A 23,293-nucleotide genomic window follows, 5' to 3' on the forward strand; every position below is an offset into this window, starting at 1 on the left:
CGCAGCGATACCTAATATGTATACTTTTTTAATTCACTTAAGTTTTACACAATAACAGCAGTTTTAGTGTCTCCATATTCTGAGCCATAGTTTATTTTTATTTTTTGGGCGATTGTCTTAGGTAGGGGCTCATTTTTTGCAGGATGAGGTGACGGTTAGATTGGTACTATTTTGGCAGGCATACGCCTTTTTGATGGCTTGGTGTTGTACTTTTAGTGATGTAAGGTGACAAAAAAATGATTTAGTTAGCACCGTTTTTATTTTTTTACGGTGTTCATCTGAGGGGTTAGGTCATGTGATATGTTTATAGAGCCGGACGATACGGACACGGCGATACCTAATATCCCTATTATCCCTGTCTTTTTTTCCCTATTTTTTACAAAAAAAATTCTACTTTATTTGAGGAAAAATAATTTTTTTTTTAGTTTTTTTTACTTGAAACTTACAATTTTTTTGGGAGGGGAAACTTTATTTTTTTAAACTTTTTTTTTCACTTTATTTTTTGTCACACTTTGAGAATTCAACTTTTGGGGGTCTGATCCCCTTTACAATGCATTCCAATACTTCTGTATTGGAATGCATTGGCTGTATGAGTAATACAGTGTGCTTTCCATGCAATCGGGTCCCCATCACAGCAGCACGGGGACCCAATGGCAGCTCCGCACAACATTGCACGTGCCGCAGTCAGTGGTACATGAAGGATTAATGCGCCGGCATCAGTGGTTTCACGGATGCTGGCGCATGCAGCAGGAGTCTGGCTATCAGTGACTGCCGGATCTCTGTCATGGATAGGGTGGACGCAGCTCCTGCACCCGCCCGATCCCCATGAAGTACATGTACATCAAGTGCCTTTAAGTCCCGCAAAGAAATAACGTACATGTACGTCATGGGTCCTTAAGGGGTTAATCCTGGATTTTAGTATTGATAGTCTATCCACAGAATAGGTCTTTGATATCAGATTGACGGAACTACACAGCTCCATCCATTGTGAAGTGGACGGAGCTAGTTATTGTCGGGCTGCTCCCATTGAAGTGAACTGTAGCAGTACAGCAGTAACCAGCTCCCTCCATTACACAATGTAGTTCTTGTGCTGGAGCTGCTGTGTGGTGCAGGGTGTCAGACTGCCACTGATCAGATACCAATGGCATATCCTGACGATAGCAAAATTCTGGAATACCCCTTTAAGCCTGAAATGCTTAAAATGTAAAAAAAAGTGTGTACTGTCAAGTGACTGCATCATATTTAGGCCTCTTTCGCACAAGCGTGTCCGGATAAGGTCCGGATGCGTTGCAGCAAACCCGCCAGAGTAGGTACCCAATTGCAGTCAGTTTTGACTGCGATTGCGTTCCGTTGTTCAGTTTTTATCGCGCGGGTGCAATGTGTTTTGCACACGTGTGATAAAAAACTGAATATGGTACCCAGACCCGAACTTCTTCACAGAAGTTCAGATTTGGGTTCAAGGTAGTGTAGATTGCATTATTTCCCCTTATAACATGGTTATAAGGGAAAATAATAGCATTCTGATTACAGAATGCAAAGTAAAATAGGGCAGGAGGGGTTAAAAAAAATAAAAAAATAATTTAACTCACCTTAATCCACTTGTTCGCGCAGCCAGCATCTCTTCTGTCTTCTTCTTTGAGGAATAGGACCTTTGATGACGTCACTGCGCTCATGACATGTTCCATCACATGATATTTTACCATGGCGATGGATCATGTGACGGACCATGCGATGAGCGTAGTGACGTCACCACAGGTCCTTTTCCTGTGCACAGCAAAGAAGAAGACAGAAGAGAAGCCGGGCTGTCCGAACAAGTGGATTAAGATGAGTTAAATTCATTTTTTATATTTTTTTAACCCCTCCAGCCCTATTGTACTATGCATTCTGTATTCAGAATGCTATTATTTTCCCTTATAAGGGAAAATAATAAAGATCGGGTCCCCATCCCGATCGTCTCCTAGCAACCGTGCGTGAAACAGCCCCATTCACATGTATGGAATAGATTTCAGTTGTAGAAATTTCTTCACTGAATCTGTGTGTGAACAAAGACTTAAAGGGGTTGTCTCACCTCATGAATCCACTGTAAATGACTTACTTATTGTCCAGTGAAGGTATCTTACATCAATTTTCAAATATGGCTGTGACTCCTGTAATTAGCATTTTGCATGCGTACCCCCATATTGCATGCTTGTTTCTAGGGGTTACGGCCACCACTGTAACGTTCACAGCGGTGGCCGCGCAGACGCACAAATATCACTGCTCCAGCTGCTGCAGTGGCCAGGTTTCAGGGGAGCGAGCGCGCACTAAGACTTTCGCATTCACTCCCGGCCCCGGCCATCTCGTCTGAACTCCGTCTAAACTGCACGGATCAATAGCACGGCTACAGGGCAGGTGCATTATGTGGACATGATTACTGGGGGATGGGGCATGTCACGATCTTCTCTGTTATCCCAGAGGCTGAATCTCCTCTGACAGCCTCAGGAGCGAGCGCGCATGAAGCAAGGGGTGGGGGCTGCTGTGCTTTGTATCTCAGAGTTCAGCTCCGCCCCCAGCAATCAAGGAAGAGAGGCCCTGAGAACAGTGAGGCAGCCTGCAAATAGGGAGGTGAGACAACCCCTTTAAGACATGTACAGATTTTTTGTAAATCATGCATTTACATGTATTTTAATCAAAAGAACTGAGGAGACATAATATTCCTTCTAGAAAGGGGAAATAACAAGTCCATTATGTTTAGATGTGGAAAACAAAAAAACAATAGACAATTATTGCCACTATCTTGGACCTCAACTTAACAGTAAAGTTAATGAAGCAGTATTCTACACAGAAAGATAAAAATTGAACGTATAATACAAATTCTACAAACTACTCGTTTGTAGCATTATATAAGGAAAGGATAAGCTTTTACAATCACCTATTGTGAATGGTGGATCATGTCTTATCTATACACAGAGGTGATATCATTACAGGCAGGATTAGAATAACAGATAAGCAGGTAGCTGCAGTAAAGTGATCTGTACAGACCAAAATATGGCGTCTAGTATTAGGCCTAGTGGCCAGTATAACAGCAGGATTTTATGTTTTTTGTTTAAATATATTGACATGGAAAATTAAAAATAATATAAAAAATTCTTTAAAAATATGTTAAGCATATAAAATATGTAAACAGTTTATTTTCTGAATATACATTCCCTTGAAAAGGTTATTTATTGAGACCCCTTTCGGGACATGCAGGTGTAATAGAAAAAGGGGATAAAGTAGTCACAGTAGAGGGTTACTGCAAAGAGAGGTTCTCCTTATGTCTACACATTACAGAATGAAATCATGACTACCAGACATTCCTCCAGGCAATAACAGCCCAAGTTGAATCTTAATAGTTGTTTGGTTTTTTTTTTGTTGTTTTTTTAAAACATGAATATGCACTCTGGGGCGAGTTTATCGAGCTCTGCCCTCCAGAATTCTGTCTTTAAACAGTCACAAAATAGGGCTTTTGCATCTCTGTAGGCCGATTCATGCAAAACGTTGTGGCTTTTTGCATTTTTATACCACTCGCTCTAGTTTTGAAAAGTGGGTGGGAAAGTGGACGTGGATATTAATTAGTTTTATTCAATATTTATCATTGTAACTTTTAAAAAGTCTCAGACTCTCTCCAGTACAGGGGTGGCATAGATAAACTAGAGTACTATTTCTAGGCAAAAGTGTTAAGTTTAAAGATGCAGCAAATTTTATAAATAATGTGTGACATCTAATAAATGTAGAATTAAGTGTGCCAAAGAAGACTCAAGCAAAACTGCCTTCAAATATTCCCCCCATATCAAATTTCCTCCTTTGTGTTGAATGAAGGTAAATCATGAAATATACAAAAGTTAAACAGCTGTAGGGTGCCTTCAAACATAGTTGGTCATTTATTAAGACCTTTACATGACTTTGGTGTATTCAGTGCCTGTCAAGCTTCCTTGCTGGCTTACATTTAAACCATTTTCTATGCCTAAAACAAGTGATGAATGAGACAGGTCTACCAGCCTATTCCATTCCCAGCTTACTTTTTTAGACCTGGGACCCTAAGGTCTAGCAAAGGATAATTTTAATCTGAACCAATAACCATGAAATATCCTACTAAACCGTACTGATAATAAACCCTGAAAGTGCAATGAGAATTTTTTTTTAAATGAACCTGCATATGTTCTGTTCTGTATATGCAGAGAATTGACCTTCAGAATCAGTCAGTCCAACGTTAGGTAAGTGGATTTGTTTCTTTAGGCAGAGCAGATTCTAGGCCACATTCTAAGCCCAAGTCCAACAGTTCAATTGTTGATGCATCTTTCTTGTATACAATTATTTTCCTTTGTACTTTTACTCATGTTAGGCTTTGGCTACAAAAATATACACTAAATTGTCCTCTAGGCTTATCTTACTCTAACAGACAAGATTGTGGAAACACCTCTACACAGTATCTATAATCACAACAATTGTAAATGATTGCTACTGGTGTTTAGAAAAGCCTTCTTTGAGTATTCATAAGCTGACTGTGGATAGATGTCTATCAGCTGGACAGAGCAGTTTTTCTTCATTTTTCCTCAGCCACAAGATCTGAACTGTCTTGAGTTCTTAACTCAGACTTGGCTACTTCAGGAGTCAGTGTATGGGCAAATTCAAATCAGCATATTCAGTGTGGGAAATACGGTCCATGTGACAGCAGTATTTCAAGGATGAACGCTATTCCTGTAAAACAGGCTTATGGCATTATAATGATTTATAATGCTGTGAAGTCTGACTGTGGCTCTACTGAATTGTACTTACGGCATTATATCAGTACAGTTCAGTCGATCCTAGGTGAGGCAGGAAAACGCAGCATTATAATGCCATGAGTCCGTGTCACAGGAGCATTGTTCAGCCTGGAAAATCCTGCTCTCCCACAGAGAATATTTTCCAGTCTGAATACATTTGTGGGCAATTGCCGTATCAATATTTTATGTCAGGGCAGTTTCTGTGACGTTTCAGCTATATGTTGGGGTTTCGTTAAAGCCTGCAGTCTTCTCTGTATATTCACTGCATTGCTTTCACCCTGCAGAGACAGTGTGGTGCTGCTACTATAGTTTGGGACTGCATATTTTCACTGTATTCAATCTTTGCCAAACTGCTGTTTTATGCCAAAACACTTTATATTGGTCTCACTAGGTATCAGGCCCTTTTTTGTCTTCATAGACTCCTACATTGAAACTGGCAAGCTATAGATGTCACTAATAGGGATGAGCAAACTTCAAGATCGATTTCGGTATATGCTGAATTGCATTATGGATTCTGTTACTGCAATGAGCCAGACCGTGGGTAAAGTTACACGGACGCCAAATTATGCAGTGGGTCAGGATATGGGTATAATAGTCTATAGTTTGTTTGTGACGCCAATTTCAGCGTGCGCAGGGTACTGTCACAGGGCCCTTTAAGGTGTTGTAACTCACGCCCCAGGTTAGGAATGCCCGAGTGGTAGTAATGGTGTCAATGGTGTCTCCTACCTAAGTACCGCTGGGCTCCTGGATCCTGGCTCACTTTCAATAAAATGAGTGTAATGCTAGTAGGAGTAATAGAGGGTTTTGCAGTAGTAATTGAGATCCAGACCTTGGGTAAAGTTCAAACTTGGTAACTTTCATCCAAGCAAGATACAGCTTTAGTCTTAGGTCCCAGAAGTTATTGGCAATGTGTGGCAGGAATATATCTTCTGCTTTATCAACCTGGAGCTTTGCAGGAAAGGACGTCTGCTTTATAGCTCTAAACTGTGGCAGGAATTTGGCTTCTGCGCTTTCTATCTTCTGCTGTCTGGGGACTGACTAGCTGAGGAGGAATATGGCTTCTTCTGGGTCTTTGGACTTTGACTCACAGTTAGCTTCACAGGGTATGCTTCTTCCTGGAACTGGAGTGGTCTGCTTGCTTCTTCCAGCTGAGGCTGCAAGGCTCAGGCTGGGGATGATGATCAATGTCTCAGCCGAGACAAGAACCTGGCTTTGGATCCTTATATCTGGGAGCTCCTAACATGCACACCCTACCCCTAGCAGGGGGGTGGGTTACACTCACTTCTAACTTCCTTCTCTCCCCATGAGGCAGGATGTGGGCGCGGCCCACTTTGCTCATAGAGGGGGGAGATAAACTGGAATGAACTATTCCTACTCAGAAACACTAAACTGCTCTAACTCCTTGCTAACACATTGCTGCCACCTCCTGGTGAACATGGAAATTACAGCAATATACATGTAACAAGGCTTTCAATGCACATTTGTGAGAATATTATGTGAAATTACATTAGATGACAAGGCAAATACTCTTAACAGGTTGTAGCGGGGTAAAAGAGTTTTGTAACACAACTCTGGGGTGTTACATTCCCCCTTACTTTGAGTTAAGACGCCCTTATGCTTAGGAGGGAGAAGAACCAGCTCTGGGGTACCCAAATAAATACAAAGTGCTGCATGTATTACATATATAAAAATACAAAGACTAACATATAACGGCTACCCGAGGTTCCTGCCCGCATGAGTAGGGTGTCCTAAGTAGGTTTCTCTCTTGGTATAACCAGCGAACCAAAGGTCTGCACTAAGCAATCACTACTGACTAACTTTAAAGTGTTCTAGCCTCTAAACACTTTAAAGTCAATCATGCGTCCGTGCGTACGCACGAGGGCAGGTTCACAAAGGGATACACGGTCGCGAGTACGCACTTCTTATGCACTTCATCGACCAGTGGCGCATATTATACTGACTCACAAGAGCAAAGTGGATTAGGGAGCCAGCCATGGGTTAATCAACTTGTGATTGCCTTAGGCCTTGTACTCAGGTGCAGGGCAATTTGTTCACCTATGGTAGTGGACATTTGGCACCCTGGGATTGGTCAGCAGGCATTTAAAAGGAGGTCTCTCAGGGTGATTGAAGCGGGTGAAAAACAATGCCCACCTGGCTTGTCGGGAGTTGAGTCTTTTGGCACTCTCTAGATACTCCAAATTTTTGTGGTCAGTGTAAACCGTGATGGGATGTTCTGCACCCTCTAGCCAATGTCTCCACTCTTGAAAAGCCAATCTTACTCCCAGAAGCTCTCTATTGCCGATATCATAATTACACTCGGCTGGAGAGAGCTTCCGAGAGAAGAAGGCACAGGGATGTAACCTCTCGGGGTCCCCAGACTACTGTGAGAGAACTGCCCCTACACCGACCTCTGAGGCATCGACCTCGAGAACAAAAGGTCTGGAGGTGTCTGGATGAGTAAGAATTGGTGCCGTGCAAAAGGCCTGTTTCAGCGTCTCAAAGGCTCTGACTGCCTCTCTCGTCCACTTAGAAGGATTAGCTCCCTTCTTAGTGAGGTTGGTGAGAGGTACTACTATCGCAGAAAAATTCTTAATAAACTTGCGGTAGAAGTTGGCAAAGCCTAAGAAACGCTGCAACCCCTTAAGATCCTTAGGTTGAGGCCAATCCAAGACAGCAGAAAGTTTGGATGGGTCCATAGCCAATCCCTTTTCTGAGATAATGTACCCCAGGAAAGGCAACTCCTTCACCTCAAACAGACACTTCTCAAGTTTGGCATAGAGGCGGTTCTCCCTCAGCTTCTGGAAAACCTGACACACGTGTCTCCGATGAGAGACCAGATCCGAAGAGTAGATTAGTATGTCATCTAAATAGACAACAACACATCTATCCAAGAAATCTCTGAGAACATCGTTGATGAACTCCTGGAAGACCGCGGGAGCATTACAGAGACCGAAAGGCATCACGAGATACTCGTAATGCCCGTCTCTGGTATTAAATGCGGTCTTCCATTCGTCACCCTCTCTAATGCGAACTAAATTATAAGCACCCCTTAAATCGAGTTTGGTGAAGACTCGGGCCCCTGCCACCTGAGAAAACAGATCATCAATCAGAGGCAGTGGATACCGATTCTTCACCGTAATCCGATTAAGGGCACGATAATCGATGCAAGGTCTCAAGCCTCCATCCTTCTTCTCCACAAAGAAGAATCCAGCTCCAGCAGGGGATGTGGATGGACGAATGAAATTCTTCTCAAGGTTCTCTTTAATATACTCCCGCTGAGCCTGAACCTCAGGCCCAGTGAGATTATAAAGATGCCCTTGTGGTGGCATGGTGCCTGGCAACAGGTCTATAGGACAATCATATGACCTGTGGGGGGGTAATACATCAGCCCCCTGAGGACTGAACACATCTCGGAAATTATGAAACTGCTGTGGTAAAGTACTTAATACTTCCATGGAGGCTAGTGACAGTTCAGGACGAATGCACTTAGTAAGGCATTCCGTACTCCACTGACAGATAAGACCCGAGCGCCAGTCCACTACTGGATTATGGAGCCTTAACCAAGGGAGACCCAAAATCACGGGAGTGGATGGCATGTCAAGGACAAAAAGGCTTAAGGTCTCCCGATGATCAGCCCCCACCGTTACCTGTATTCCCGGAGTCATCCACACTGCACGACCATCTTGAAGAGGGGAACCATCAATCGCGGTCACTGACATGGTGGTTTTCGGCTGGATCAACGGGATGCCAAGTCGACGAACCAAGGTTGAGTCCACAAAATTCCCAGCGGCCCCAGAATCGATTAGTGCTGAAAACTCATGGACCTTGTCTTGCCACCGTAAGGATATGGATACCATCACCCGGCTTGGAGGAGGGATAATAGCACCTAGGGGGTTCTCCTCTATGCCCCCTAGGTTCATTCGTTTCCCGCCGGCAGGAGGGGACAGGTTTTAACGAGGTGTCCAGACTTTCCGCAAAATAGGCACAGGCCTTTCTGTTGGCGACGAGCTCGTTCTGCCTGTGTGAGATGGGAGGATCCAACCTCCATTGGCTCTTCGGCCGATTTTAGAGGCCCTGGATGAGGTCGAGAGGATGAAAACCGAGACGACCGTTCCACTCGCCTCTCACGGATTCGCCTGTCGGCATCGATTGCCTGAGAGATAGCCATTTCCAACGAGAAGGGGGTAGGCAAGGCCAAAAGAAGATCCCGGACCGCATCCGAAAGTCCCAAATGGAAGCGATGGCGTAGGGCTGCGTCGCCCCAGGTGGTGAAAGCTGCCCATCGCCTGAATTCTGCAGCGTATTCTTCAGCTGGGCGGCGGCCTTGTTGAATATGCTCGAGATTGGTCTCTGCGGTGCGAGTACGATCCGGGTCATCGTAAATCACAGCCATAGCCTCGAAGAAGGCATCCACTGACGAAAAAGCTGTATGGTCTTGAGGCAAGTTAAATGCCCAACGTTGGGGGTCTCCACGTAGCAGTGACATTACAATCCCAATTCTCTGCCTGAGAGTGCCAGAAGCCATCGGTCGTAACTGGAAATAAAGGAGACAGGAGTCCCTGAAGTTTAAGAACTCCTGTCGCTCTCCTGTGAAGGGGTCAGGCAGAGGGATCTTAGGTTCTGTTTGATGCCTTGCGATAGTGACGGGTAGTGCTGAGGCTCCCTGGATAAGCTGCTGAACCTCCTCCATCACAGTTGTCAGTTGCTCTTGGATTTGCGCTGCAGCGGCTGCTGGTATATTTGGGCGTCGTTGGAACAGCAGGTTAACGGCTCCCGTTAATTCATTCAGCTGCTGCTGGATCTTGTCCATGGCAACTGTTAGTTGGGCCCACTGTTCTGTAATGCAAGGCACCAACAACCAGACCAGTGATGAAAGCAAAAAGGTGTTTATTCACCAGAAACATAAACGTCCAGGACACTTGCTGGTAACAAGGAATAATAACAAAAAACCAGGCAAGGAGATTCCAGGAATAGTCCCAACCAGTGCTGAATGATGCTGTGCACTTGGCAGTCGAATCACTCCAGATCTTGGGTCCGTTGTAAGGGACAAAGTTCCTGGCAGTCTTCAGTCACTAGGAGTTGTAACCTATACCTGGTTGAGGGAAAATAACAGTGGGCACTGATCACCCTGAGAGACCTCCTTTTAAATGCCTGCTGACCAATCCCAGGGTGCCAAGTGTCCACTACCATAGGTGAACAAATTGCCCTGCACCTGAGTACAAGGCCTAAGGCAATCACAAGTTGATTAACCCATGGCTGGCTCCCTAATCCACTTTGCTCTTGTGAGTCAGTATAATATGCGCCACTGGTCGACGAAGTGCATAAGAAGTGCGTACTCGTGACCGTGTATCCCTTTGTGAACCTGCCCTCGTGCGTACGCACGGACGCATAATTGACTCAGCGCGAGTATGCGAGCGCGTGGACCCAGATGCGGAAACGGAAGTCGCAGGAGACACCGGAGACAACCCTGGTTGCGGCGTCTTGTCACTCGCCTGGCCACTCTGTCCCCGGGACTCCGACGGTCCTCCCCTCCGATGTCCACGCAAACGCATCTCCGCACTGGCTCGCAAAGGGGTCAGCGCTGGTGCATCAGAGACACGCATAACCTGTCCCGCAACTCCACGAGGACCCCTCTTGGTTCCCCTGGAGTGCAAAGCAGGTGAGGATCTTACACCCGGGATATATGACTCCAGATGTAGGCCATTAGTATTAAGCACCCGTATAGGCAGTCCGTAAAAGGGGAGAGAGTACAAGAGCTGTAAAGTAAGGCACACTGGAGTAAGTTGCTACATATCTGGTTAAGTGCAAAGTTAAGTGCAATTATCACAACAAGTGCATTAGGTATGCATATGATTCTTAAAAGTTACATAACCTGTAAACATTAGGGAAAATTATAGTACAATAATATCATATAGAGATCACAAAGAGCTCAGGTATACGTTTGAGTCTTTTTTTTGGGTGCAAGCTTTTTACGTTGCAATAATCATTTTGGTAAAACAGTGCAATTTTATTAGTGCTCAAATAAGGCTTGAGTCCTTTTAGTTGAAGTAGAATCCTCTGGAAACAGGCAAAAGTCAATTGTAATCCACAGGAATAGTAAAAGTTAATTGTAATCCAATGGGAGATATAAAATGTCATATAAAAACACATAAAAGCATCATATTAAGAACCGCAGTTCTGTAAGGTTATCAAGTAACCTGAGAAAGGGGATAAAACAATGTGAACTTGGATGCAAGCGGTTAAATGATGATAGGGGGAGTCCTTACTGTACATGACCATCAGGGTGAGGACAAAATAAGGCAACCTGTAAAAGAAAAACATAAAAACAATGCCAACGGGTCCTCACCCGTCAGGAACAGTCCATGACTTGGCTCCCATTAGTCCTTTATTTTTAGAAAAGGATCATTTTTAGAGGAGGATGGCCAGGTCCTACTCGCTGCGTGAGTTACTAAAGCGCATCAGGGGGCGCTCTTGCTTCTGGTAGCTCAGAGTTGCAGCAGTAGTGGTACACCACTGCCCTCTAGTGGTGTATTTCGGTGGTGGCTGAGCAGTCAGCCTGGTGAATGCAGCTGTGACATGCTGCAAGCCGGGATCCCTAGCCGGTGCAGAGACGGTTAATACCTCCGGCTGAAGGGGTTCTGGAAGGCAAACAGAGGATGCCTGGGGCTGCTTCCATGGTTAAACATATGGCTGCACCCTGGGGTTAAAAGTTAGAACCAAGTTATTTATCTGGCCCACCCATAGGGTTGGTGGTGCGGCCAGGTCAGGGATGAGTGGTTCAGGTTCAGGCTGAGGCTCTTCCTTAAAACGCAATCTGCCATCCTTGGTTTCTTGCAAACATCTAACTTTCCCTGCAGAGCCTGGATCTTCCTGCCAGGACTCTGGGGTAACTGCAGGGGACTAAGGTTTGGCCAGCAGGGTCACATCGGCAGCAAATGGGCCTTGGATGGAGCGCATAGGGGTATACTCCACTTGATCTCCTGCGTACAGGTTGTGACGGGCCTGTGGTAGGTAGTGGCACTTAACAGAGCGGCGGACTACAAATAATTCCTCCCCACTATGACTGTCCTGCAAAAATCCGACGCCTTTCTCCAGTGCGTCTGATAAGCTTAGGGTCTCCCGGCCGGGGGTCATCTATGACCTGCTTCACCCATTCTTAAACAGCCGATTTATATTCCCAGGCCGTCTGGACATGAATAGTGAGTTTCAATGGGACCTCAGGGTTAAGGCGTCCTGCTCTGGAGGTGTTGGCTCTGGGCGGCGGAGTGGAAGTTCCGGCCGCCTCCGCCGCACCAGCATGTGTGCTTGGCGGAGCCTGTTCAGGCCTACTAGCCGTGTCGGGACCCACTGGGCGCGGTGCAGGGGCAGCTTCGGACAGGGCCCTGGCCTCAGGGAGCGCGACTGCTCCTACCTGATGTCGCGGCCTGTTCCGGTGCCTCCTGGTGGTCATCTGGGGCTTCAGGTGCCGTCTGGCTGGTCCAAGGCCTGGGCGATCTGGTCGGCGGTGTCTTCCGCGGGAGCAGGCTTAGCGTCGGCGGCCATCTTGGGGATGTCTAGTCGTCGGCTGTCTCTCCACCAGTTGCGGAAAGCGCAGGCTCCAGAGACACTCCAAACGTGCAGGGGCCAGCTCTCTTCACGAGCTGGGAGACCCGGATCTCAGGTACGGTAGCCTCGTAGACGAGTTCTCCCTGTATTGCCATCTGGTCCCACTTAGGTGATGGGAGCGCCATATTGTTTGCGTCTTCCTTCTCACTCGGTACAGGGCATGAGGGTGGAGCCCAGAGGGAGGAGTCTGCTCACATTGCAAAGTTCTTGGTGGGCAGGCTTGAGAGTTCCCGCTTCTAGGGGGGTGTATTCGCCATTTTCGCACTCTTGAGAGGGCGTTGTTGAGTTTTCCCGCTTCTCAAGGGCATGAAGAAGCAGCGTTATTTTGCGACTATGGTGAATTAACCCTTTGAGTGCTGGTGCGCACGTTTTAGTGATTCCTGGCACAGCAAAAAAGCACTAAAGTAAATTCTCAGGGTTTTGGCACAATTCTCAGGTCTTGCAGTACTGTTAAACATGCAGTTTAATCCCGTTGGCACACAATTGGATCCGGTTCTGTTGGCACACAGTTGGATCCGGTTGGCAGGGATAGGCACACAATTCAATCTGATCCTGTTCCCGTGACGGCAAAAATGCAATAGAGCTGGACCGTGGGTAAAGTTACAAGAATGCCAAATTATTCAGTGGGTAAGGATATGGGTATAATAGTCTATAGTTTGTTTGTGATGCCAATTTCAGCGTGCGCAGGGTACTGTCACAGGCAGGGCCGGTGCTACCATAAGGCAAACCAAGCGGCTGCCTTAGGGCGCACCCTAGGGGAGGGCGGAAAAATGTGACATGGAGGGGGAGAAATGTGACATGGAGGGCTGATGTGACATAGGGCGTGATTTGACATGGAGGGGGAGAAATGTGACATGGGGGTCTGATGGCTGACATGGGGGTCTGATGGCTGACATGGGGGGCATGATGACTTACATGGGAGCATGATGGCTTACATGGGAGAATGATGGCTTACATGGGGGCATGATGGCTTACATGGGGGCATGATGGCTTACATGGCAGCATGATGGCTGACATGGGGGGCTGATCGATTGGGGCTGATGTCTGACATGGGGGTCTGATCTGAGGTCTGATTAACATTGGGGGTCTGATTGGGGCTGTTAGCAGAGGTCTGATTAACATTGGGGGTCTGATTGCTGGTCTGACCTGAGGTGTAATGGAAAATATTTTTTTCTTATTATCCTTATTATTATTATTATTATTACCTTCGCTTGTGTTGGCAAAAATTCTTGCACCGGCCCTGGTCACAGGGCCCTTTAAGGTATTGTAACTCATGCCACAGGTTAGGAGTGTCAGAGTGGTGTAATGTCTCTGTATGGTAGTAGTAATGGTGTCAACGGTGTCTCCTACCTAAGTACCGCTGGGCTCCTGGATCCTGGCTCACTTGCAATAAAATGAGTGTAGTGCTAGTAGGAGTAATATAGGGTTTTGCAGCAGTAATTGAGATCCAGACCTTGGGTAAAGTTCAAACTTGGTAACTTTCATCCAAGCAAGATACAGCTTTAGTCTTAGGTCCCAGCAGGTATTGGCAATGTGTGGCAGGAATATATCTTCTGCTTTATCAACCTGGAGCTTTGCAGGAAAGGACGTCTGCTTTATAGCTCTAAACTGTGGCAGGAATTTGGCTTCTGCGCTTTCTATATTCTGCTGTCTGGGGACTGACTAGCTGAGGAGGAATATGGCTTCTCCTGGGTCTTTGGACTTTGACTCACAGTTAGCTTCACAGGGTATGCTTCTTCCTGGAACTGGAGTGGTCTGCTTGCTTCTTCCAGCTGAGGCTGCAAGGCTCAGGCTGGGGATGATGATCAATGTCTCAGCCGAGACAAGAACCTGGCTTTGGATCCTTATATCTGGGAGCTCCTAACATGCACACCCTACCCCTAGCAGGGGGTTGGGTTACACTCACTTCTAACTTCCTTCTCTCCCCATGAGGCAGGATGTGGGCGCGGCCCACTTTGCTCATAGAGGGGGGAGATAAACTGGAATGAACTATTCCAGCTCAGCAACACTAAACTGGCTCTAACTCCTTGCTAACACATTGCTGCCACCTCCTGGTGAACATGGAAATTACAGCAATATACATGTAACAAGGCTTTCAATGCACATTTGTGAGAATATTATGTGAAATTACATTAGATGACAAGGCAAACGCTCTTAACAGTTTGTAGCGGGGTGAAAGAGTTTCGTAACAATTCTGGGGTGTTACATTACCACGGACCATAACGCAATTCCATAATGGAATGGCTTTAGAAGCATTCCATTATAATAGAAGTCTATGGCCAGCATAACGAACCCGTCCGGTTTCCGTTATGCAGGAGTCCTTCTATTATGACGGAATGCCTCTAAAGGCATTCAGCAATGCATTCTGTCATGGGATTGCGTTATGGTCCGTGGTAATGGAATCCATAACACAATTCAGCATATACCTCAACTCCAACTTCAAAACTTGAAGTTCGCTCTACCCTAGTCACTAAACCTTTGATAAAACGGATGAAGTCTGAAGAAGATTTTTTTCCCACACCTGTGATGTTTCTTTCATTTTGATATCAGTTTCAATGCTCAGCATTATTCCTTAACAGATATTACCTACATCTGGTAAGAGCAAAAGCACCAGACTGCTAGTGCTGAACATTACAGTTACTTGGCTTCTTCATGAAAATCTGCCATAGGTCTCTTAGTGGCCTCCATGACTAGTGTCCTACCTGCACACCAGACACAGTCTTTTTTTATTTGTAATCAAATGTCAAGAAATTCTGGTGTTTCTTTACAACCACTTTTTATGGGTGGGATTTTTTTTATCACGTTTTTCTTGGAGCTATTTCAAAGTGTTTTTCCCCTATAGCCTATGGGAAAAACTTTGAAAAAAAACCAACACACTCTGAGTATGCTGTTTTCCTATGTGTAGAACCTGGATTTTTTTTCTGCACTTTTTGAGGGATTTTTTTTTCTAAACAGCTGCTTGAACTACATTTTTTCCCCAAAAAACGCCAGTGCATAAAATGTGTTTAACAATGCCTGCAAAAAATGATATGTGAAATCATCCTGAAATCTCATGCACATGACCGTATGTATTTTGCGGTCCACAAAAAACAAATCCGCAAAAAATTCGAATGGCGTCCATGTGCATTGCGTATTTTACGGAACGGAACAGCTGGTCCCTAATAGAACAGTACTATCCTTGTCCATAATGTGGACAATAATAGGACATGTTCTATTTTTTTGCGGAACGGAAATGGAATGCACATGGAGTAACTTCCGTGTTTTCTTTGCGGACACATTGAAATGAATGGTTCTGTATACGGTCCGCAAAAAAAACGGAATGGACCCGGAAAGAAAATAAGTTTGTGTGCATGAGGCCTAAGGGTGCTTTTATCCATGGGTTTTTAATGGCATTTTTCTGCCACACCTTTTTCATACTTTTTTGCGCTGGCATCTTTATGTGGTAAAAGCTCCAGCTGTTAGCTGAAGGTCTACGGGAAATATGAAACGCAACCCACACAATCACTTTTTTAGTAGTGTTCAATTTAGTTCCATACGGAAACGGAATGCACAAGGAGTAACTACTGTTTTTTTTTGCGGACCCATTGAAATAAATGGTTCCTCCTACAGTCCGCAGAACCGGAATGGACACGGACAAAAAATAAGTATGTGTGCGTGAACCCTTAATTGGATGGCCTTTTTTCCAGGCGTTTTAGCAGTCCCCTTGACCAATGAAGCAATGCAATATGCCATGCAATAGTGTCTAGTAGTGAAGTTGCCACAGCTCAGCCTCATTCACCCGAGTGTGACCATTACCTGCACTGTTATCTTTCAGACAGACGTTGGCAGATGCTTTCGGTATCAATATACTGGATGGTACCCAGGCTTTTTGTTTTGAAACAATCTCTTTCACTAACCTGAAAGTAAGAACGAATCATTATCTATATTACACTACATTTACTAGTATTTAATCTTAAATATGTTGACACATAAAATACAATTTACATAAAAAGTTACTTAACTGTGCAGATACGTTACTCTGATTATCTCATACTGATCCTAACAGCCTATATTATAATCCAGAGCTGCATTTACAGTGCTGCAAGCAGCACTGAAATCTTCTACCATTTCATCTTCACTCGAAAGAAGGGATGCAAATGAGGTCTAGGCATTTTCTACTTATCTTGCCACTATATGTAAGGCAGCTATCCTATAAGTCAATGTTTGACCCTTTACCACTTCAGCCCCGCTAGCTAAAACCCCCTTCATGACCAGACCACTTTTTACACTTCTGCACTACACTACTTTCACCGTTTATTGCTCGGTCATGCAACTTACCACCCAAATTAATTTTACCTCCTTTTCTTCTCACTAATAGAGCTTTCATTTGGTGGTATTTCATTGCTGCTGACATTTTTACTTTTTTGTTATTAATCGAAATTTAACTATTTTTTTTGCAAAAAAATGTAATTTTTCACTTTCAGCTGTAAAATTTTGCAAAAAAAACGACATCCATATATACATTTTTCGCTAAATTTATTGTTCTACATGTCTCTGATAAAAAAAATGTTTGGGCAAAAAAAAAAATGATTTGGGTAAAAGTTATAGCGTTTACAAACTATGGTACAAAAATGTGAATTTCCGCTTTTTGAAGCAGCTCTGACTTTCTGAGCACCTGTCATGATTCCTGAGGTTCTACAATGCCCAGACAGTAAAAAAAACCCACAAATGACCCCATTTCGGAAAGTAGACACCCTAAGGTATTCGCTGATGGGCATAGTGAGTTCATAGAACTTTTTATTTTTTGTCACAAGTTAGCGGAAAATGATAATTTTATTTTAATTTTTTTTTTCTTACAAAGTCTCATATTCCACTAACTTGCGACAAAAAATAAAAAATTCTAGGAACTCGCCATGCCCCTCACGGAATACCTTGGGGTGTCTTCTTTCCAAAATGAGGTCACTTGTGGGGTAGTTATACTGCCCTGGCAATTTAGGGGCCCAAATGTGTGAGAAGTACTTTACAATCAAAATGTGTAAAAAATGGCCTGCGAAATCCGAAAGGTGCACTTTGGAATATGTGCCCCTTTGCCCACCTTGGCTGCAAAAAAGTGTCACACATCTGATATCGCCGTACTCAGGAGAAGTTGGGGAATGTGTTTTGGGGTGTCATTTTACATATACCCATGCTGGGTGAGAGAAATATCTTGGCAAAAGACAACTTTTCCAATTTTTTTATACAAAGTTGGCATTTGACCAAGATATTTTTCTCACCCAGCATGGGTATATGTAAAATGACACCCCAAAACACATTCACCAACTTCTCCTGAGTACGGCGATACCACATGTGTGACACTTTTTTGCAGCCTAGATGCGCAAAGGGGCCCAAATTCCTTTTAGGAGGGCATTTTTAGACATTTGGATCCCAGACTTCTTCTCACACTTTCGGGCCCCTAAAAAGCCAGGGCAGTATAAATACCCCACATGTGACCCCACTTTGGAAAGAAGACACCCCAAGGTATTCAATGAGGGGCATAGTTCATAAAAAATATTTTTTTGCATAAGTTAGCGGAAATTGATTTTTTTTGTTTTTTTCTCACAAAGTCTCACTTTCCGCTAACTTAGGACAAAAATTTCAATCTTTCATGGACTCAATATGCCCCTCACGGAATACCTTGGGGTGTCTTCTTTCCGAAATGGGGTCACATGTGGGGTATTTATACTGCCCTGGCTTTTTAGGGGCCCTAAAGCGTGAGAAGAAGTCTGGAATATTTATGTCTAAAAATGTTTACGCATTTGGATTCCGTGAGGGGTATGGCGAGTTCATGTGAGATTTTATTTTTTGACACAAGTTAGTGGAATATGAGACTTTGTAAGAAAAAACAAACAAAAAAAATATATATTTCCGCTAACTTGGGCCAGAAAAATGTCTGAATGGAGCCTTACAGGGGGGTGATCACTCCCTGATCACCCCCCTGTCATTGATCACCCCCCTGGTAAGGCTCCATTCAGACGTCCGTATGATTTTTACGGATCCATGGATCGGATCCGCAAAACACATGCGGACGTCTGAATGGAGCCTTACAGGGGGGTGATCAATGACAGGGGGTGATCAGGGAGTGTATATGGGTGATCACCCCCCTGTCATTGATCACCCCCCTGTAAGGCTACATTCAGACGTCCGTATGATTTTTACGGATCCATGGATACATGGATCGGATCCGTAAAACACATGCGGACGTCTGAATGGAGCCTTACAGGGGGGTGATCAATGACAGGGAGTGATCACCTCCCTGTTATTGATCACCCCCCTGTAAGGCTCCATTCAGACGTCCGTATGATTTTTACGGATCTATGGATACATGGATCGGATCCGCAAAACACATGCGGACGTCTGAATGGAGCCTTACAGGGGGGTTATCAATGACAGGATCCGTAAAAATCATACGGACGTCTGAATGGAGCCTTACAGGGGGGTGATCACCCATATACACTCCCTGATCACCCCCTGTCATTGATAACCCCCCTGTAAGGCTCCATTCAGACGTCCGCATGTGTTTTGCGGATCCGATCCATGTATCCATGGATCCGTAAAAATCATACGGACGTCTGAATAGAGCCTTACAGGGGGGGTGATCAATGACAGGGGGTGATCAGGGAGTGTATATGGGTGATCACCCCCCTGTAAGGCTCCATTCAGACGTCCGTATGATTTTTACGGATCCATGGATACATGGATCGGATCCGCAAAACACATGCGGACGTCTGAATGGAGCCTTACAGGGGGGTGATCAATGACAGGGGGTGATCAGGGAGTGTATATGGGTGATCACCCGCCTGTCATTGATCACCCCCCTGTAAGGCTCCATTCAGACGTCCGCATGTGTTTTGCGGATCCGATCCATGTATCCGTGGATCCGTAAAAATCATACGGACGTCTGAATGGAGCCTTACAGGGGGGGTGATCAATGACAGGGGGGTGATCAGGGAGTTTATATGGGGTGATCATGGGTGATCAGGGGTTCATAAGGGGTCAATAAGTGACGGGGGGGGGGGGTGTAGTGTAGTGTGGTGTTTGGTGCGACTTTACTGACCTACCTGTGTCCTCTGGTGGTCGATCCTAACAAAAGGGACCACCAGAGGACCAGGTAGCAGGTATATTAGACGCTGTTATCAAAACAGCGTCTAATATACCTGTTAGGGGTTAAAAAAATCAGATCTCCAGCCTGCCAGCGAGCGATCGCCGCTGGCAGGCTGGAGATCCACTCGCTTACCTTCCGTTCCTGTGAGCACGCGCGCCTGTGTGCGCGCGTTCACAGGAAATCCCGGCCCTCGCGAGATGACGCGTATATGCGTCGTTGTGCGCAGGGCTGCCGCCTCCGGACCGCACATCTGCGTTAGGCGGTCCGGAGGCGGTTAAATAGGCCGTGAGACATGACTTGGATAATAAATAAGCCAGCATCTGCAGACAGCTGTTTTGGGGTGATTTGCCTCTCAATAGTGCAGAGCAGAGAGTACTGACTTAACTGGGTAAGAATTTGGATGGTAATATCACTCCTTAGGGAGAGCGCCTTAATCGGCATGAGCAGACTTATAGGCCATACATGCTCCTCTGGAATTCTGGGAAGAAAAAAGGATGCAAACAGGTGAACTAGGCCTCTCACCCAGCTGCAACTGTAGCATAGGGTGTAAAGTAAGGTTGATCATGGTCAGAGACTACTACAAAAAAAAATCTCATGCTTAAATAAAGCACAAAAGTTGGGTAAACCAGTGAGTATACGTTGTGGGTGATGTCATAGTTTAATCCTTTCATCCCTTAATAATATCATGTCAAAAAATCTTTCAAAAGCTGAAAATTGCTTGTTGACTCTCTCTAATTAACCTGAACCAGTCTGACTAGTTTTTCTAATTTAGTAGAAGAGATCCCAGGGGATCACCGGGTTACAAAAAAAGCTCACTATATTTAGACTAGTGCCATGCTTCCATTTTAATAGATATGCTTTTAATATCAACATGTTAAAACATAACATGCAATAATAGCTTTTTAAATCATTATCTTTACTTTCATTTGCCAGAAGAAAAGTACAATTGAAATAAAGAGTCCAGGTAATGGAAGAATAGAAATGGCTAATTAACAAGCACTTTATTTATCTATTAAATCTAAGGGTAACCAAAGGAGGCAATTTTTTATGATTGCATTTTACTCATTTTGGGCTAAAAATTATTTCTTCAATTGGTCTTTAATAAAAAAAAATATATTGAGCTATTCTATCAAAAAGGGTGTCTGTCTAACTTTGTGAATAGTACTTTCACTTTGTGTCGATCAGCTAATAAAACTTAAATAAAAATGAAGCACCACATTCCTATCAATAAGATAAGAATTGAGCTATAATGAGTGTTTAGGAGGTCAGAGAGCAGATATAAGGAGCCCTCAGCTGAGCTGCCTGACAGAACAAAGTAAAAATTCAGAGCCTGCTACTAGAGAATCTCAAAGCTGCACCTTGAGACCAAATAAAAAAAAAAGATTTTTAGCTCAAAAGGAGTACAATGCAATCATTTAAAAACATTGTCCCCAAAGATGTACATAGCCTTTAAGTGTTTAGTGTAAAATTCTAGAACTATCCCACTGTCAGAACTTTATACAGTACAGACCAAAGGTTTGGACACACCTTCTCATTCAAAGAGTTTTCTTTATTTTCATGACTATGAAAATTGTAGATTCGCACTGAAGGCATCAAAACTATGAATTAACACATGTGGAATTATATACATAACAAAAAAGTGTGAAACAACTGAAAATATGTAATATTCTAGGTTCTTCAGAGTAGCCACCTTTTGCTTTCATTACTGATTTGCACGCTCTTGGCATTCTCTTGATGAGCTTCAAGAGGTAGTCACCTGAAATGGTTTTCACTTCATAGGTGTGCCCTGTCAGGTTTAATAAGTGGGATTTCTTGCCTTATAAATGGGGTTGGGACCATCAGTTGCGTTGTGGAGAAGTCAGGTGGATACACAGCTGATAGTCCTACTGAATAGACTGTTAGAATTTGTATTATGGCAAGAAAAAAGCAGCTAAGTAAAGAAAAACAAGTGGCCATCATTACTTTAAGAAATGAAGGTCAGTCAGTCCGAAAAATTGGGAAAACTTTGAAAGTGTCCCCAAGTGCAGTCACAAAAGCCATCAAGCGCTACAAAGAAACTGGCTCACATGCGGACTGCCCCAGGAAAAGAAGACCAAGAGTCACCTCTGCTGCAGAGGATAAGTGCATCCGAGTCACCAGCCTCAGAAATCGCAGGTTAACAGCAGCTCAGATTAGAGACCAGGTCAATGCCACACAGAATTCTAGCAGCAGACACGTCTCTAGAACAACTGTTAAGAGGAGACTGTGTGAATCAGGCCTTCATGGTAGAATATCTGCTAGGAAACCACTGCTAAGGACAGGCAACAAGCAGAAGAGACTTGTTTGGGCTAAAGAACACAAGGAATGGACATTAGACCAGTGGAAATCTGTGCTTTGGTCTGATGAGTCCAAATTTGAGATCTTTGGTTCCAACCACCGTGTCTTTGTGCGACGCACAAAAGGTGAACGGATGGACTCTACATGCCTGGTTCCCACCGTTAAGCATGGAGGAGGAGGTGTGATGGTGTGGGGGTGCTTTGCTGGTGACCCTGTTGGGGATTTATTCAAAATTGAAGGCATGCTGAACCAGCTTGGCTACCACAGCATCTTGCAGCGGCATGCTATTCCATCCGGTTTGCGTTTAGTTGGACCATCATTTATTTTTCAACAGGACAATGACCCCAAACACACCTCCAGGCTGTGTAAGGGCTATTTGACCATGAAGGAGAGTGATGGGGTGCTGCGCCATGACCTGGCCTCCACAGTCACCGGACCTGAACCCAATCGAGATGGTTTGGGGTGAGCTGGACCGCAGAGTGAAGGCAAAAGGGCCAACAAGTGCTAATCATCTCTGGGAACTACTTCAAGACTGTTGGAAGACCATTTCAGGTAGCTACCTCTTGAAGCTCATCAAGAGAATGCCAAGAGTGTGCAAAGAAGTAATCATAGCAAAAGGTGGCAACTTTGAAGACCCTAGAATATGACATATTTTCAGTTGTTTCACACTTTTTTGTTATGTATATAATTCCACATAGTTTTGGTGCCTTCAGTGTGAATCTACAATTTTCATAGTCATGAAAATAAAGAAAACTCTTTGAATGAGAAGGTGTGTCTAAACTTTTGGTCTGTACTGTATATTCAATATCATTGCATTAACAACCTAACTCTTCATAGGGGGAGTTGAGGCTTTTAGGGCTTTTCTGAGTAGAATCTTTCCACCATGAGAGGCCAAGAAATTAAAGGGGTTTTCCAAGACTTTTTAATTGGGGAGCTATCTGCTGGAGCTTTTATGTGAATTTGTCCGAGCTGGTATACCAAGTCTAGCCGCTATACAATGTAAGCCGCAAGAAGGCCACTGCTTTCACAGGCGCGCTGGTGCTGAGACAGAGAGTTCAGAGGATAGTTCATCAGTTAGAAAGTGTTGTAAAACCCCTTTAATTATTATTCATTATTTAATATATGTCACATGGGCAACATTAGAGAGGCAATAGGGGAATACTTATGGTATATATTTTTAAGGCCAGGGCTCCACGGCGACATAATGCACGTGATAAGCATTGTGCAGGAAATAGGCTTTCAAATATGAAATGTACAGTGAGTTCGGGATTAATATAAGTATACATTTACAATGACTAAGTGCCAGCAAGGTAAGCCACACTATACTTAGGTTATAGTGTAATGTGGTGGTCATCTTTCTAGGGGGATATAATGTCAATACAAATATTACTGCCTCCCTGTTAGGGATCATGCACACAAGTGTACTTTTGATCCACATCTGATCCACATCTGATCCACATTTTTTGTG

The 23,293-nt window shown here is 44.4% G+C and overlaps 1 protein-coding gene across 1 annotated transcript in view; it reads right to left on the reverse strand.

Annotated features, from left to right (window-relative positions):
* Window positions 1-23,293, reverse strand: part of MCF2L2 (MCF.2 cell line derived transforming sequence-like 2) — a 508,793-nt gene that overhangs the window by 4,103 nt on the left and 481,397 nt on the right. The window contains exon 32 of the mRNA XM_044288562.1: window positions 16,185-16,285. Within this exon, the coding sequence (XP_044144497.1) occupies window positions 16,185-16,285 (101 nt within the window). The remainder of the gene's footprint in view (window positions 1-16,184; window positions 16,286-23,293) is intronic.

The sequence above is a fragment of the Bufo gargarizans genome, chromosome 4 (genome assembly GCF_014858855.1).
Source record: "Bufo gargarizans isolate SCDJY-AF-19 chromosome 4, ASM1485885v1, whole genome shotgun sequence".
Lineage (NCBI taxonomy): Eukaryota > Metazoa > Chordata > Amphibia > Anura > Bufonidae > Bufo > Bufo gargarizans.